Raw genomic sequence first — 17,009 nt, 5'->3', positions numbered from 1 at the left:
ATCAGATGTTTTTAATGCTTGTAATAATTTAATAACAACTAAATGTATATACTCAGAATGCTTTAAATGTGGGCTTTATTATTGTACAAAAATTGAGATATGAAGGGCTGGGAAGTTGGCTCAGTGGTAGAGCGCTTTCCTTGCATGCCTGAGGCCCTGGGTTTGATTCCTCAACACCACATAAGCAAAAAGAAAAAAGCCGGAAGTGGTGCTGTGGCTCAAGTGGTAGAGCGCTAGCCTTGAGCTGACGAGCTGAGGGACAGCGCCCAGGCCCAGAGTTCAGGTCCCACAACCAGACCCCCCCCAAAAAGAAAAATTGAGATATGAACATTTACTACTTTGGCAACTAGAGTGAGTTTGATGAGTACTGCTGACCCCAGAAATCTTTATATTTCTGAGGCTGGGAAGGTGACTCAGTGGTAGAGCGCTTGCCTTGCATGCATGAGGCCCTGGGTTCGATTCCTCAGCACCACATAAGCAGGAAAAAAAAAGCCAGAAATTGCACTGTGGCTCAAGTGGTAGAGCGCTAGCCTTGAGCTGAAGAGCTGAGGGACAGCACCCAGGCCCAGAGTTCAGGCCCACGACTGGACCCCCCCCCCAAAAAAAATCTGTATATTTCTGAAAGAATAGTCTGAAGTCCTTTGACCTGTGAGATACATTGTGCTCTTTGAGTAGGTTGCAAATTGTAAGTATTAATAATCAAACTTTTGGAGACTAATGTAGACTTCCAAGACAGGTTAACAGTGGTAAATACCAAATACTACCTAGACTTGAAAGAATCTAAGTTTATATTACTCTTTCCAAAGTACTGCCTCACTGCAGACCTGAGTTTCTCAGGCTCTCCAAACTTTGGGGTATCCTTTGGTTGTGCTCTGGTCATTTCTTTTGTCAGTCCTGTTATTGATGGCTGTAAAGAAAGCAGAACAAGAGTAGGGTGTTGGTTTGGAGGCGTGGTTAAAGTCATAGGAATAAGAGTTTTGGAGCAAAGAGAATTTTTTTTTCGGTTTTCCTCATTTTTGCTTATTTTACACTTCTGTTTGTATTTCTGAGTTTGCTTTTTGTTTATTTTGTTTTTGTTCATTTGTTTCAGAAACCCCATTTCATTTTACTTTGCCTAAAGAAGGTGATATTATTCCACCATTGACTGGCGCAACCCCACCTCTTATTGGGCACCTAAAATTGGAGCCCAAGAGACATAGTACTCCTATTGGTGAGTGAATTGAAAAAAAAGTGGATTTCCAAGATATCATTCTTTATGCAGGTGATAGTTTTAGATCTGAAGAGTTGGGTCTGACTCACTGATAAGGTTTTTGTTTTGAAGACTGGTGCCATGGTATTTGATTCAGAGATTTTTTTACTCCCAGGACATGACAGGTATTGAGAGGAAGGAAAGAAAGGGTGGAGGGAAGGAAGAGGGAAAGTATAAGAATTTTAGCTTGTTACTTGCAAAGTAATAAAATGAGTAGTGGGCAGTGATAAAGAACTGTACTATAAGAAAGAAAGTTGGATGTAAGTACTATTTATTCATTCCCCTAGCTAATCAGTCTGCGGCTTGACAGGGCAAGAAAAACTTAGATCCTCCTCCTCTGAAGCAGCCAGTAGACTTCTACATTAACCTATTTGTTTTCTCTAGTCAGTGCTGGGAGGTAACAGTCATGCCGTCTGGAGTCTCCTGCTACCTTTGCCTGATGCTGGCAGATGTGGGTTGGCTGAGGGCTCATGGAGCATCCTTTGTCCAGATGCAGAAGTGGAACTGAATCCTGTTGCTCCTCTTAAGACCAGGTGTCAATACTAGTTCTTAGTTGTTGATACTTGTGACAGGATCTATCCTAGGAACTCCCTTTAGTACTGCAGAGTGGTGGAGTCATACAGGCAAATTGATGACTTTGATAATGCTGCTTTTTATTTCTGTAATTTAGTGTTCGTTCTTCCTTCTTGCTTCCCTTCTTTCAGATATTAGCAACTATCCAGAAAGCACCATAGCAACCAGTGATGTTATGTCTGAAAGCATGGTGGAGACCAACGATCCCATACTTACAAGTGAAAAAGGGGATTCTGGGTCTGTCCCAGAAATGGATGATAAACTCTGTCTAAGAATGAAACTGGTTAGTCCTGAGACAGAGGCAAGTGAAGAGTCTTTGCAGTTTAGTCTGGAAAGTAAGTTTTCTGTTATATTAATATTGGGTAACTACTAGCTCTAGATCAGCTGGGGAAGTATTAATTATCTTCTGTGTAATGATTGCTATATTTGTAATTATAAATTTTTTTGTAAAGTCTTACAAGATTTCATTCTTCAATTAGTCCCTGTTTACTGTCCTGTGTTACTGAAGAAGCCTCAGTTTATAGATTATGTTGCTTATACCTCTGTTAAACTGGTATCTCTGTTAAGTAATTGCTTTTCATATTCAGAAAGAATTGAAAAGATAGCAGGGAATGTAGGATTATGAGTTTACATTATGAATGTGTGTTTACTACTCTAGTATGAATTTCAGGTTGTTTCATATGGTAGAATACTGAAGAAGTGCTGGGTGCCAATGGCTCACGCCTATAATCCTAGTTACTCAGGAGGCTGAAGGCTAAGGATCAGCCAGGGCAGGAAAGTCCGTGAGAGTTATCTCCAATAAACTACCAGAAAACTGCAAGTGTGGTTCAAGTGTTAGAGCTGAAAAGCTGAGGGACAGCACCTAGGTCCAGAGTTTAAGCCCCACCACCACCAAAAGCAAAAGAAAAGAAAAAAAAACCAAAAAGGATCAGTTATGTTAAAACTTTGTGTCTTTGGGCTGGGAAGGTGGCTCAGTGGTACAGCGCTTGCCTTGCATGCCTGATTCCCTGGGTTCAATTCCTCAGCACCACATAAGCAAAAAGAAAAAAAGCCAGAAGTGGCGCTGTGGCTCAAGTGGTAGAGTGCTAGCCTTGAGCTGAAGAGCTGAGGGACAGCGCCCAGGCTAAGAGTTCAGGCCCATGACCGGACCCTCCCCCCAAAAAAAAAAAAAAAAAAGAAAGAAAAACCGTGAAGTTGGTCTTGTTTTCTCTTCTACATGAGGAAACAGACTCAGAAATAACAAAGTCATTTTTGGACTTACAAGTTCAGGAGCCTGGGCCAGAGCCACATTTCTCTGTACAGGCCAGGACCCTCTCCTCTGAACTTCAGCTGACTCCTATATGGACTCCTGAGATCATATTAAGTCATGAATATTTTAGAAATGTTTTTTTTTTTTTTTTTTTTTTGGTCGGTCGTGGGGCTTGAACTCTGGGCTTGGGCACTGTCCCTCAGATCTTCAGCTCAAGGCGAGCGCTCTACCACTTGAGCTACAGCGCCACTTCCGGTTTTCTGGCGGTTTATTGGAGATAGGAGTCTCACAGTCTCTCCTGCCCGGGCTGGCTTTGAACCACGATCCTCAGATCTCAGCCTCCTGAGTAGCTAGGATTACAGGCGTGAGCCACCAGCGCCCGGCTTAGAAATGTTTAAAAGCAAATTTCAATCCCTTGACATATCTGGTGACATTCTGTGAAAGTATGGGCTTCTTTTCAGTAGCATCTTTAAGCCTTTGCTGCAGTTTTTTCTTGGAAATGCCTTTCACTTACCTGTTCTGAGTATTTTGGAAGTACCTTTTATTTGCAGATATCCCTAAAATAGCACTCTAAATCTGTCTAATAGATTTTGAGTTTTTCTTTGTGTGTGTGTGCTGGTCCTGGGGCTTGAACTCAGGGCCTACATGCTTTCCCAGAGTTGTCTTTTTTTTTTTTTGGCTTAAGACTAGCACTCTACTATTTGAGCCACATGTCCACTTCTTTTTTTGTGTGTATACTTAATTGGAGATGCATCTCATAGACTTTCCTGCCTGGGCTGTCTTTTTTTTTTTTTGCCAGTCTTGGTGCTTGAACTCAGGGCCTGGGCACTGTCCCTGAGCTGCTTTGGCTCAAGGCTAGCACTCTACTACTTGAACCAAGTGCTACTTCTGGCCTTTTCTGTTTATGTGGTACTTAGAAATCAAACCCGGGAAGCAAGCACTCTACTACTAAGCCATGTTCCTAGTCCCCAGGCTGTCTTTGAACTTTTATCTTCAGATCTCAGCCTCCTGAGAAGCTAGGATTACAGACATAAGTCACCCATGCCTAGCAAGTGTTTTTTTTTTTTGGGGGGGGGTTATAATTTTCAATTTATATGAAGTTTTAATTTTTTTCATATATAATTAAATTTCTATGTGAAGGAAGATGAATTTTAATTCAGATGGCTTAATTTTTATTTGAACATGTTAGTTTAATAATTCATTGAATTGTATTTGTTGTCAAATGATTAGTTTTGTATAGAAATTTTGAAAGAATTGGTGCGAATGAACAAAATGTGTGCTATTAAGTGATAAGGCATCATTTATGTTCATTTATTAGTTTTATTTCTGTCTTTTTGTTATTTGCTTCAAATATTAGTTGAGCAGGATAAAGGTTCTTAGGTATGAGTTATATTTCTCTTTCGTTTCTCTCCTTGCATTTGTTTTTATTCAGAGCCAGTAACTAGTGAAAGAAAAAATGGATCTGCTGCTATTGCTGAGGCTGTTGCCAGGTAACTGGAGCTGGTTGCTATTTGGAGAACTTCAATACAAAGCTGCTGGTAATGAGGAGGGGCTGATATATCTCCAGATGAAAAAGTGAAATTCAACTTAATGATTGTAGCAGTGTGTTGAATTTGATCATATGCTTTCTTAATTTTAAGCCAACAATGCTTTTGTTAGATTTAAGGTATGTAAAGGCTTTTCCTCTTTCGCTGTTCTTTTTCTGTTGCCATTGATGAGGAAAAAAATTGAAGAGGGAAGGGATAGCTGCAGACATGTTCCTTCTGTACTTCCATACTCAGCCACAGCCGCCGGCCATTTTCTCTCTTGCCAAATTAGCTACTCTGTTAAGCTGTTATTTTTCCTCTGTTGTGATTGCTGTAATGCTCCCAGTAAAATGTAACCCCTGTTGGTGAACCTTTGCCATCTACTGTCTGAGAATACAGTTGTCATTTGTTTCTGGCATGAGTCACTTGCATAAAATTAGTTGTAGGAGTTGGTGAAGCATAGGTGAGGATTGATCAATCAGATATGAGGCACCTACCCTAAATCAGTAGGGCAGAGTAGGTATACAACTGCTGGAGTGTTAAGGGTGGTGGACTGAATGTATGTCCCACTTAAAAGGGTGCTCAGCTACATTGCAATGGTTGTCACTAGTGCTAATGCAAATTTACTGTTGTCAATCTTCCAGTGTTTTAAAGAGAAATATGGATATTTAAAAATTAAAGCATGGGGCTGGGAAGGTGGCTCAGTGGTAGAGTTCTTGCCTCGCATGTATGAGGCCCTGGGTTCGAGTCCTCAGTACTACATAAGCAGAAAAAGCCGGAAGTAGCACTGTGGCTCAAGTGGTAGAGCGCTAGCTTTGAGCTGAAGAGCTGAGGGACAGCGCTCAGGCCCAGAGTTCAGGTCCCATGATGATCAAAAAAAAAAAAAAAAAGCAAAATAGTTTGAGGACAAACAACCAGCGGGACCTGCTCTGTGGACCACTCGACTGGAGGGGGCAGGACACCAAGAGGCTGATGTCACCGCCCCACCGGGTGAGCTGTCCACAGCTGTCAAGAATGAGTTGTAAGCCAGGCGCCCATGGCTCATGCTTATAATCCTGGCTACTCAGGAAGCTGAGATCATGAGGTTCACGGTTCAAAGCCAGCCCGGGCAAGAAAGTCCGTGAGACACTTTTATCTCCACTAAACCATTAGAAAACCGGAAGTGGTACTGTGATTCAAATTGTAGAGCACTCTCCTTGAGCTTAAGAGCTGAGGGACAGTGCCCAGGTCCTCAGTTCAAGACCCATCACCTACCAAAAAAAAAAAACGATGGGCAGTGGGCAGCTTGGAAGGGGAGTGGCGGCTGAAACTGTTAGACCCGTTGGGGTGGGGGAGGAGCAGAGCCTACATATAGGCTGCGTGTGCTGAGGTGGGGTGCTGGAGAGAGATGGTGGGGAGAAAGAAGGGAAGAGGCACCAACCAGAGCCCCAAAGCAGAGCAGCCTGTGGAGAGGCCTGAGGCCTCTGCCAGGGCAGAGTGGAGAGGCCTGTGGAGAGGAGCCTTTCCCTTTGGAGGTTTGGAGCTTTGGAAGTCTGGGATTGGAGGGGTTTTTTTTTTTTTTTTTTGGTCGGTTGTGGGGCTTGAACTCTGGGCCTGGGCGCTGTCCCTCAGCTCTTCAGCTCAAGGCTAGCACTCTACCACTTGAGCCACACAGTGCCATTTCCAGTTTTCTGAGTGGTTTATTGGAGATGAGTCTCACGGTCTTTCCTGCCCGGGCTGACTTTGAACTGTGATTCTCAGATCTTAGCCTCCTGAGTAGCTAGGATTACCGGTGTGAGCCATCAGCGCCCAGCTAGGTTGGAAGTTTTTAAGACTGAGGTTTGCAAACTGACTAATTAAGGTCGAGGCTGCTGCTTGGAGGCCAAGGCTGCTCTTGGTTCTAGGTAGCTAGCCCAGGACAAGGTAGTTGCAGGCCCCCTTTTCTAGTGCAAGTAGTGTAATTAAAACCCCTTTGTCACTTTTAATCATGCCTAGATGGATTGGCTTGCTCTCAGGTCATAAAAATACTTGACCCTCATTTGTGATTTCTGACCCCTTACATAATCCTATGATGTGTGCTATGTCTTAGATTATTTGCTGCGTGGACTTGTTTTGGCAGCACTGGGATTTGAACTCAGGACCTTGTATTTGCTAGACAGGTGGTTTACTGCTGAGTCATGCCTTTAGTTCTTTTATTGTGCTGGTTATTATTGCATTTATTTATTTGCTGGTCTTAGGGCTTGAACTCTGGGTCTGGGTGCTATTCCTGAGCTGCTTTTTGCTCAAGGAGAATGCTCTACTACTTGAGCCACAGCTCCACTTCCAGTGGTTTGGTTTTTTGGGTTTTTTTTTTGTTATTTTTGTCAGTCAAGGGCTTGAACTCTGGGCTTGGACACTATCCCTCAGTTCTTCAGCTCAAGGCTAGCTCTCTACCACTTGAGCCACAGCAACCACTTCTCGGCTCATGGACTTTCCTTCCTGGGCTGGCTTTGAACCACGGTCCTCAGATCTCAGCCTCCTGAGTAGTTAGGATTACAGGTGTGAACGACCAGTGCCCAGCCCACTTCCAGTGTTTTGAGTGATAAATTGGGGATAAAAGTCTCATAGAGACTTTCGTGTCCAGGCTGGCTTCAAACCGTGATCCTCAGATCTCAGACTCCAGAGTAGCTAGGATTCCAGCCATAAGCCACCAGTGCCTGGCTTTGACTTGTCTTTTGAAATTATAGCATATCAGTCCCTCTTTTTCTGCCCTCTCTTGCAAATTATGTATGGAAGGAACTGGGTTAGTTTGCTGAGTAGTTTTCTACAGTCTGGGCTTTGCTGTCTGTCTTTCTAGTATTTAATGTAGTTCTCTGCCTACCTTGTATCCAGTGACTTTCCTTGAATGGTTTTTTGTTGTATTAGTCTGAAACATATCTGATGACTTGGCAGTTTAGTCTAAGGTAGTTTGGAGATTATGCTGCAGAGGAAGGATTCCTTTTTTTCTCTAAAAAGATAATCTCAAGAGGTTCGTTTCCCTTCAACACTAACATGATGCATCGCTCTACTGTATTACCTTAGTCCCCAGAAGACTATGTCAGTGTTGAGCTGCATCCGTGAAGCCCAGCGAGCGGATGAGGCTGGAGGTGAGGAGGGCCGCGCTGCGCCCGCTGGGTAAGCACTGACTGCTGCCGCCTTTGGACTGTGTCGATTCCTTACATATATTACTATTGTTGTGTGAGTTTATTATTTGTTTTTTTGAGATGGGGTCTTTTGTTTGTGGTTGGTTGTGGGGCTGGAATTCTGGGCCTGGGCGCTGTCCTCAGCTCTTCAGCTCAAGGGGAGCGCTCTACCACTTGAGCCACAGCGCCACTTCTCGTGTTCTGAGTGGGTTATTGAAGATCAGAGTCTCTAAGACTTTCCTGTGTGGGCAGGCTTTGAATGGAGATCCTCAGCTCTCAGCCTCCTGAGTAGCTAGAATCAGTGATGTGAGCCTCTGAGCCTGAGATTGGCTCTTACCCTGTGCTGCCTAGGCTGTCCCTGAGCCTCTTCATTCTTTTGTTAGTAAAATTGTCAAAATAGGCTTTCTCTTGTAGCTAGGATTACAGGCGTGAGCCACCAGATCTTTCTTCTTACAGCGTTGATTACCTTACCTGATCTTAATTACCTCCCGAAGCTCTCAACTTGAAAGTACTGTAGTTGGATTTAGCTTTTACTTTTTTAATACTTCAACAGCACAATGATGGCTTTGGTATATTTTTGTGAAACAGAATTTGCTGCATAACCCGGGTTGTCCTTGAATTCACCCTCTGGTCTCTTGAGTGCTAAAATTATAGGTGTGCATCACCGTGCCTAGCTCTGAAATGAAGTTCTAACATGAGTTTCTAAGGAGACAAGCCATATTAAAAAATCAAACACAGTTTCTTTCTGATTTATTTTCAGGGGGAACTACCTTGATTTTCCTAGTACTCAGGAAGAGGAGAAAAAGAAATTGGATGGTGACCAAAGGACCAGGCAGAGTGAGCAGCCTGTGGGGCCCGTCAGTTCTGTCAAGGCCCCTGCTGCTGCCGCTCCACACCAGAGAGCCGCGCAAGCGCCAGCCAGCCCTCGAGGAGAAGCGATGGAGACAGATGTGCAAGAAGGCCACGGAGAAGGATGGAGTGTCAATCAGGAAAAACCCAGTAAGGTCTTGATTGAAAGGCCTGCCCAAAATAACATAGGAATCCAGACTGTGGAACATTGCCTGTTTGCCCCAGAAACTGTTTCAGCAGCAACGCAGACTGTAAAGAATGTATGTGAGCAAGGGACCAGTACAGTGGACCAGAACTCGGGAAAACAAGATGCCACCGTACAGACTGAGAGGGGGACTGGTGAGAAACCAGCCAGTGCTCCTGGAGATGAAACAGAGTCCCTCCATAGTCAGGTGAGGATGCACTAGGGTGCTTCAGAGCCCTTGCTTTTTTGTTTTTTTGATCGGTTGTGGGGCTTGAGCTCTGGGCCTGGGCGCTGTCCCTCAGCTCTTCAGCTCAAGGCTAGCGCTCTACCACTTGAGCCACAGCGTCACTTCCAGTTTTCTTGTGGTTTATTGGAGTTTCCTGCCTGGGTTGGCTTTGAACCGTGATCCTCAGATCTCAGCCTCCTGAGTAGCTAGGATTACAGGCGTGTGCCACTGGCACCTGGCCTGAGGCCTTGCTTTTGACTGTGTGAATTATTAGAGAATTGAAGTTGTAGAACTTTCAATGACAACTGTTTTTTTGGATTGGTTGTGCATTTTGAACTCTGGGCATAAACGCTGTCCCTGAGCAATTTTGCTTAAGGCTAGCACTCTACCACTTTGACTCACAGTTTTCCTTCTTGTTTTCTGGTGATTAATTAGAGAAGAATCTCATGCACTGTTCTGTCCGGTCTGGCTTTGAACTACAGTCCTTATATTTCAGCCTGCTGAGTAGCAAGGATACAAGTGTGAGCCACCAGGGCCCAGCACTAATGACAACTTTTAACATTTTGGGGTAGGATATTAGTTAAAAGACTGTGGAGGGGCTGGGAAGGTGGCTCAGTGGTAGAGCGCTTGCCTTGCATGCCTGAGGCCCTGGGCTCAATTCCTCAGCACCACATAAACAAAAAGGAAAAAGCCGGAAGTGGCGCTGTGGCTCAAGTGGTAGAGTGCTAGCCTTGAGCTGAAGAGCTGAGGGACAGCACCCAGGCCCAGAGTTCAGGCCCCACGACCAGACCCCAAAAAAAAAAAAAAAAAGACTATGGGGTTTATCTAGGACAGGGATAAGATAGTGAAAAGTATAGTTAGCTGTAAAGTGGAATAGAGCTAGTCTGTCAAGTAGGCCTTCACTGGAAAAGAAAGCCAGGGATAGAGTCCGGGTTGTATAATATTCATGAACATTAAGTCTTTCCCTTCTGTTACTATTCTTACTCTGCTTTCTGTTCTTTTTCCCCAAATCATTTCACCATGGCATCAGAAAGTAAAGGAATTGGGTGGGGGGAGGGGGGTAAAATTGGGTGGGGGGAGGGGGGAGGCGGGGAAGGGAAGTGAAGGGTAAACAAAGGAGGAGGCTGCAATGCTTGGTAAGAAATGTATCCATTATCCTGCCCATGTAATTGTAGCCCCTTTGTACAGTATGTTCTCAAATAAAATAAAATACAATTAAAAAAAAAAAAAAAAAAAAAAAAAGAAAGTAAAGGAATAGGAAAAGCATATGACGACAGTGTGTCACAGTGCTGAGTCAGAAAGAACAGGGATAAGAATGGGTGAGAGCCGGGCGCTGGTGGCTCACGCCTGTAATCCTAGCTACTCAGGAGGCTGAGATCTGAGGATTGTGGTTCAAAGCCAGCCAGGGCAGGAAAGTATGTAAGACTCTTATCTCCAATAAACCACCAGAAAACCAGAAGTGACATTTTGGCTCAAGTGGTAGAGCGCTAGCCTTGAGCTGAAGAGCTGAGGGACAACGCCCAGGCCCAGAGTTCAAGCCCCACGACCGACAAAAAAAAAAGAATGGGTGAGAAAAGGCCTAAGGAGATGGGAAGCCACTAAAGAGAGGCCAAGACCGGAGAAAATGGGACTGGTGAAAATGAGGCTAGCGGAAGACCGACCAGGTTTGGGGATAGAGTGGGGAAAGGATTGGTCTTAGTGAAAATGGAGTAGTGGCGAGGGTAGGGGTGTCGGTGTTAAGCCAGGCATGGTGGTGCCTGACTATAATGTGGAGCGGGGGAGGCTAAGACATCAAAGACATCAGGATTGTGGGTTTGAGCCCAGACAAAACAAAAAAGCAACCAAAACAAAAGGCAAAAAGGTGTTTACAAGTAAGTGCCAGTTTGCAAAGTGTCATGGGTGATGTTCAAGTCCATGGCAGGGCGATTTTGGAAGGTGTTAGTTGGTTACACAGCCTTTTAGCTGCTCTAGTTAGACCACTTTTGCTACCATCAGCTTAGGAAATCTTGTGTTCTGATTGTCCAGATTGTCTGTTTATCAAATGTGGAGTTTCATTGAATGTTTAGTTTAGAATATGCTGTCAGTTTGCTTAAGACCCAACCAGAGGGCCAGACTCAAGGGTGATTAAAAAAAGGATTTGCCATCACTGGTGGCAGACCTGGAATGTGATCCCAGCGAGTCTTTGTTTTTAAATCTGACTTGTTTAGTTTGTTTGCTTCTCCCTTCTCCTCTTCTTCCTCCCTCCCTCCTTCCCTCGTTTCTTCCCTCTCCATCACTCCTCCTCTTCCCTTCTGCCTCCCTTTCTTCTTTTTTTCCTCTTTTTTTTTTTTCCCCTCTTCTCTCCTCTTTCTCTCCTCTCTCCCCCTTGCTCTCCCTCCCCTCTTGTTCTCACTCAGTCTCTCACTTTTTTCTTCCCAGTATCTAGGCTTGAACTCAGGGCCTTGTATTCTTGCATGACTTTCTTGCTTTACCACTTGAGCCATGCTTCCAGTCTGGTATTTTGTTGGTACATTTGAGATTAGTCTCAGACTTTTTCTGCCAGGGCTGATTGAAGCTTCAGTCTTTTAGGTCTCAGACTCCTGAGTAGCTAGGATTACAAGAGTGAGCCACTAGAGTAACAATCTCTGAGAGCGAAGAGCTAAGTTTCTAAGCTAAGCTAAGCTCTACTTTGCTTCTGTTTCTTTCCATTTTTAAAATATTTGTATTCCATATAATAATTGGCTTTATCTGCCTTTGTGTAGAGAATTAAATGTAGAAATCATATGAGAGCCACTAGATGTTAGTTTTTTTTTTTGTCGGTAGTAGGGCTTGAACTCTGGGCCTAGGTGCTGTCCTACAGCTCTTCAGCTCAAGGCTAATGCTCTACCACCTGAGCCATAGCACCACTTCCGGCTTTTTCTGTTTATGTGGTGTTGAGGAATCAAACCCAGGGCCTCATGCAGGGGAGGCAAGCGCTCTACCACTGAGCCACCTTCACAGCCCCATCCTTTATCACTTCATATTCTCCATCCGTCAGAAACGGAAGTTATCTGTGTTCAATCTCATGACAGTGATAAGAGGCAGCAAACACTTGTAGTAAGTGTAGTAAGACCCTGGCTGTGAGGTCACTCCTTCATTAAGATGTGAAGATTAAGACACAAGGCCTCCAGACGCTCAGTACTGAGTTTGGCTGAAGGCCCTGTGTATCATGGATTCATTACATGCTTTTATTTATTTATTTATTTGGGTATTTTAAGTTCAGGATATTGCACTTGCTAGGTACATGCTCTACCACTTGAGCCAATCCTATAGCCATACATGGTTTAGACCAAGCATGATCAGAAAAAGTAATACATTTTAATGAAATCAAGATGTTTCAAGAACAAGATATTTAAATTCTTACATGTGCAGTCTGCAGTTGGGTTATGAGAGAGGCTCTCTCATTCAGTCTCCTGTTACCAGTGTTGTCTTCAGTGTTTTCCTGCCCTTAATTTTGTGAAAATAAGCCTTTTATAAAGCCAGGTAAACATTAAGTTAAAGTGCTTAATTTAAATGGTAAAGTGAAAAGCTTACATTTGTTAGAGGGTGTGTATGGAAGGGAAGTAGGCAGTCTAATGCAGGAAATGGATGAAGCATCCCGGAACTGTGCTGAGCTTTCGGCATTCTGAGCAGGCACAGGCTTTTCTCAGTGGGGTCCTTGGACCCATACCTTCAGGTACAGGATCTCCTATTTATTATTGCTCGTACTATAATTACTAGTACTACTGAATTTCTACAACTTATGGTAATCCTACATACCAGTGTTAGACGGTGTAAAATAGCTAAGAGCTAGCTGTTCCTGCTAGAAGTGCTAGAATAATAGATATTTTTGGATGGGTATGGGATTTATTTGGGAAAGATAAAGTTCTGGAGATGGCTGTTAGTAGTATTCACATTATTTGCATTGTGAATATACTCAAATGTTATAGCACTGTATGCTTAAAAGTGGCACATAGCCTGTATAAATTGTGATTTTCAGCTACTAATACATAGAAAACAGACTGGCTGAGATTCGGACTAACAAATTCCTACATTTTTCTTTTTTCCTATTTTTTTGTCCTGAGGCTTGAACTGTGGGCCTGAGCACTGTTCTGAGCTGTTAAGCTCAAGGTAAGCACTCTACCACTTGAGCCAGGGCGCCACTTCTGATTTTCTGATGGTTAATTGGAGATGAGTCTCACTGACATTCCTATCTGGCTTTGAACGAACTGTGATCCTCAGATCTCAAGTCTCCTGAGTAGCTAGGATTATAGGTGTGAGCCACCAAATGCCCAGCTATTTCTACTTTTCTAAAGAATGGTTACAAATGTAAAATTAATACTCATTGATAAGTCATCAAAATTAGAACGGCTACTCAGTATTGCCCCTCCCTCCAAAATTAGAAGCCCAATACTGGCAAGAAAAAAAGTGGAATTATAATTTAAAAATTATGCACTTTCAGGAAGTGGCGCTGTGGCTCAAGCGGTAGAGCGCTCGCCTTGAGCTGAAGAGCGCAGGGACAGCGCCCAAGCCCAGAGTTCAAGCCCCACAACTGACCCCCCCCCAAAAAAAATTATGCACTTTCAGCTATCAAAGATTCACTTAAATATCCTTTGATATGAGTGGTATATGTGGTTTTGCTTTAGATCTATATCATGTCAAGGCAAGTCATGCTGACATAGATACCTCCTAATCTCTGGTTACATAATGGTTTCCTATTATATAGATGAGTTCATCTGTAAGCCAGTAGAAAACAAAACACCTGGAAAATGTCATCACACTCGATTTGTATATCCTCAGCAGCTACTCAGAAGGCTGAAATTGGAGGATTTTGGTTCAAAACCAGTTTGACAGAAAAGTCTGAGAGATTCTTATCTCCAATTAACCAACAAAAATCTGGAAGTAGTACTGTGGCTCAAAAGTGGTAGAGTACCAGTCTTGAATGAAAAAGCCAAACAAGAGTGAGACCCCCTGAGTTCAAGCCTAGTTAGCCCCTCAAAAACAAACAAAAAAGCAGCTGATGTGTGGTTCTGATAATTTGGTGGGACCTGCTCTTCTGTATCTTCTGTCATAGGGAGAAGAAGAATTTGATATGCCTCAGCCTCCACACGGACATGTCTTGCATCGTCACATGAGAACAATCCGTGAAGTGCGCACACTTGTCACCCGTGTTATCACAGATGTGTATTACGTGGATGGAACAGAAGTAGAAAGGAAAGTAACTGAGGTAATGCCCTTGGTCTATGTGCCAGGTTTTGTTTTGTTTTGTTTTTTGTGGGTCGTGGGGTCTGAACTCCAGATCTGGGCGCTGTCCCTCAGCTCTTCAGCTCAAGGCTAGCACTCTACCACTTGAGCCACGGCACCACTTCCGGCTTTTTTCTTTTTTCTTATATGGTGCTGAGGAATTGAACCCAGGGCCTCATGCATGCAAGGCAAGCCCTCTACCACTGAGACACCTTCCCAGCCCAATGTGCCTGGTTTCTTAGTATGGAAAAAAAATATTAGTATGGAAAAAAAATAATCTTGACCCCGATGCTATGCTACCAGCTTTTTTTTTTTTTTTCTTTTTTGCCTTTGGTGGGTGCCTGAACTCTGGGCTTGGATGCTGACCCTCGAGCCACAGCACCACTTCTGGCTTTTTCTGCTTATGTGGTCCTGAGGAATCGAACCCAGGAATCGAACTCATGCATGCAAGGCAAGCACTCTACCACTGAGCCACCTTCCCAGTCCAGCTTTTTTTTTTTTTTTTTAAGTAGGAAAGATACAAGAATTGTGTTAGAAGAAAGGCCCTGTCTCCTTTCTGTTTCTCCAACTATGAATTCATTGTTTGGTGTTGGGTCAGTCTGATCTTTTCTATAAAAACAACTTGAGGAATCTTTGCTTTCATTTCCTTCATGCTCAGCAGCAAATGTTTTTTTTTTTTTCATCTCTCCCTACTTTATCTTGTTCTAAAATGCTAAAACTGCAGAACAATGGTTACAATTTCTCTTGTATGAAGTTTTTTTTTTTTTGGTCCAGTCGTGGGACCTGAACTCTGGGCCTGGGCGCTGTCCCTCAGCTCTTCAGCTCAAGGCTAGTGCTCTACCACTTGAGCCACAGCGCCACTTCTGGCTTTTTTCTTTTTTGCTTATGTGGTGCTGAGGAATCAAACCCAGGGCCTCATGCATGCAAGGCAAGCGCTCTACCACTGAGCCACCTTCCCAGCCCCATGTATGAAGTTTTTATGTATGATGATATTAAATTCTTGGAATCGCAAATGAAGTTTGGAGCTCCAGTCTAGATTTGTGTGTTTCCTTTTCATGTTGGCTTGTTTTCTCGGCTGACTTTGTGTGGTCATGGAGCTTCTGGAAGAAGATCCACTTCTATTTTTCAGTGGGTTTCTCTGCAGACTTAATTTCTAGTGTCAGTACGTTATTGGTATTTATTGACTTGTTAATGGATGACATCAATGCTGAATTTGTTTAGATCTAATTCTGGCTGAGATTAGATATTCTAGAATTAAAGATCTGGAGTCCTTTTAATACATTTTAAGATCTGGCAAGTATTGGCAAGATATACAACTATTGTCTTCCTTGTCTCATTTTTGTCTGATACTTTAATCCTGTTTGCTAGCCACGTAGGAAGTTGTGCTCAGGAATTAAACTCTGGTCATATAATTTTATCACATGAGACATTTTTATTTCTCATTCAGTAATAGGTCTTTATGGCTTTCATGTTAAATAACACTTGACATTAGTTTGAGAAATTTTTAATTATCAAATCCCAGAAACAGTTCTTTTTAATGATACTTTTTGGGGAGGGTTTAACTCAGAGCGTCTTGCTTACTATGCCGGTGCTCGCCTACTTGAGGTTTTCCCTTTTTTGTCCTGAAATCTCCTGCCAACTAGCATGACAAGCATATACCACTATAACTGGCTTTATTGGTTGAAGTGTCACTTGTTAACTGTTTTGTCAAGTCTGGCCATAAACTGCGATCATCCTTAGGTCTGCTTCGTGGCTCAGGCCTTTTTAAGAAAAAAAGTTTCTAAGACATTTTTGTAGAATTTCTTGATGCTAACTACAATTTTGGAAAAATTAGGAACCTACAGTATAATTTGTAGAAAGTAATTTGGCACAGTGTCAAATCTTAGTATTGGAGGTGGGGTGAAGTCCATCAAAACACATTCTTTTCCTTTCATCCCCCTCAGTAGGAACTTCGGGTACTCTTGTTTATGCTTTCTTTTCTTTCTTTTTTTTTGTCTTGGTGATACCAGGCTTTTAACTTAGGGACTCACATTTGCTAGGTGCTCTACCACTTGAGTCAGGACCATAGATGGATTTGCTTTGATTTTTTTGTTTTTTTAAAATTTATTGTATTAATATTAGTGATACTGGGGGTTTGAATTCAGAGCCGTGAGCTTGCTGGGCAGTGCTCTATCATTGAGGGCTGCCAGCCCTTTTTTTTCACTAATTATTTTCAGTAAATTCTTGCTTCCTGCCTGGCAGTGCACCTGGTCAATAATCTTCCTATTACTCACTTTGCACTGTCACTAGGAAGACAGGCATTTTCTGCCATGCCTAATTTCTTCCTTAGATGGAGTCTCATGGACTCTTCTGCCTAGGTTGGCCTCAAATGGTGGTCCATCCATCTTAACCCCATAAGTAACTAGGAAAACAGGAGTGAGTGTGAGCCATTGGCACCTGATCTTCTCCCTACCTTTATGTGTGGTACTAGGGTTTGAATTAAAGGCCTTTCTCAGATTGCTTGCTCAGGTTGCTCAGGTATGCTCTTACCACTTGAGCTACCAGTTTTGTTTTTTTTTTTGCTGGCTAGAGATGAAGGCTCATCATTTTCTGCCTGAGCTGGCTTCAAACGTTGCTCCTCCAGATCTCAGCTCCTGAGTAGCTAAGATTGCAGGCATGAATCAGCAACACCCAGCTGCTGCACCTGACCCAGTTTAATGGATTTTAGAGGAACAATTTTCTTTTTCTTTTTCTTTTTTTTTGGTCCGGTCGTGGGGCCTGAACTCTGGGCCT

The 17,009-nt window shown here is 43.2% G+C and overlaps 1 protein-coding gene across 12 annotated transcripts in view; it reads left to right on the top strand.

Annotated features, from left to right (window-relative positions):
- The window catches only part of Tp53bp1 (tumor protein p53 binding protein 1), an 80,178-nt gene that overhangs the window by 46,267 nt on the left and 16,902 nt on the right, over window positions 1-17,009 (top strand). For 7 of the 12 annotated variants that reach the window (XR_011368600.1, XM_070005938.1, XM_070005936.1 and 4 more), the window contains exons 13-18: window positions 1,091-1,210; window positions 1,954-2,157; window positions 4,504-4,561; window positions 7,637-7,729; window positions 8,498-8,978; window positions 14,068-14,220. Coding sequence is in view for 11 of the 12 variants with exons in the window: in XM_070005938.1 (XP_069862039.1) it covers window positions 1,091-1,210; window positions 1,954-2,157; window positions 4,504-4,561; window positions 7,637-7,729; window positions 8,498-8,978; window positions 14,068-14,220 (1,109 nt within the window). In the remaining variant the exon portion in view is untranslated. Of the gene's footprint in view, window positions 1-1,090; window positions 1,211-1,651; window positions 1,783-1,953; window positions 2,158-4,503; window positions 4,562-7,636; window positions 7,730-8,497; window positions 8,979-14,067; window positions 14,221-17,009 lie in introns of those variants that run through there. The other 5 variants (XM_070005944.1, XM_070005941.1, XM_070005940.1 and 2 more) reach the window with 3 other exon arrangements.

This window comes from Dipodomys merriami, unplaced genomic scaffold (genome assembly GCF_024711535.1).
Source record: "Dipodomys merriami isolate MVZ:Mamm:240054 unplaced genomic scaffold, mDipMer1.0.p SCAF_69, whole genome shotgun sequence".
NCBI classification, from domain to species: Eukaryota; Metazoa; Chordata; class Mammalia; order Rodentia; family Heteromyidae; genus Dipodomys; species Dipodomys merriami.
Note: the sequence above shows the minus strand (reverse complement) of the source record. Positions and strands in the feature narration are given on the sequence as shown.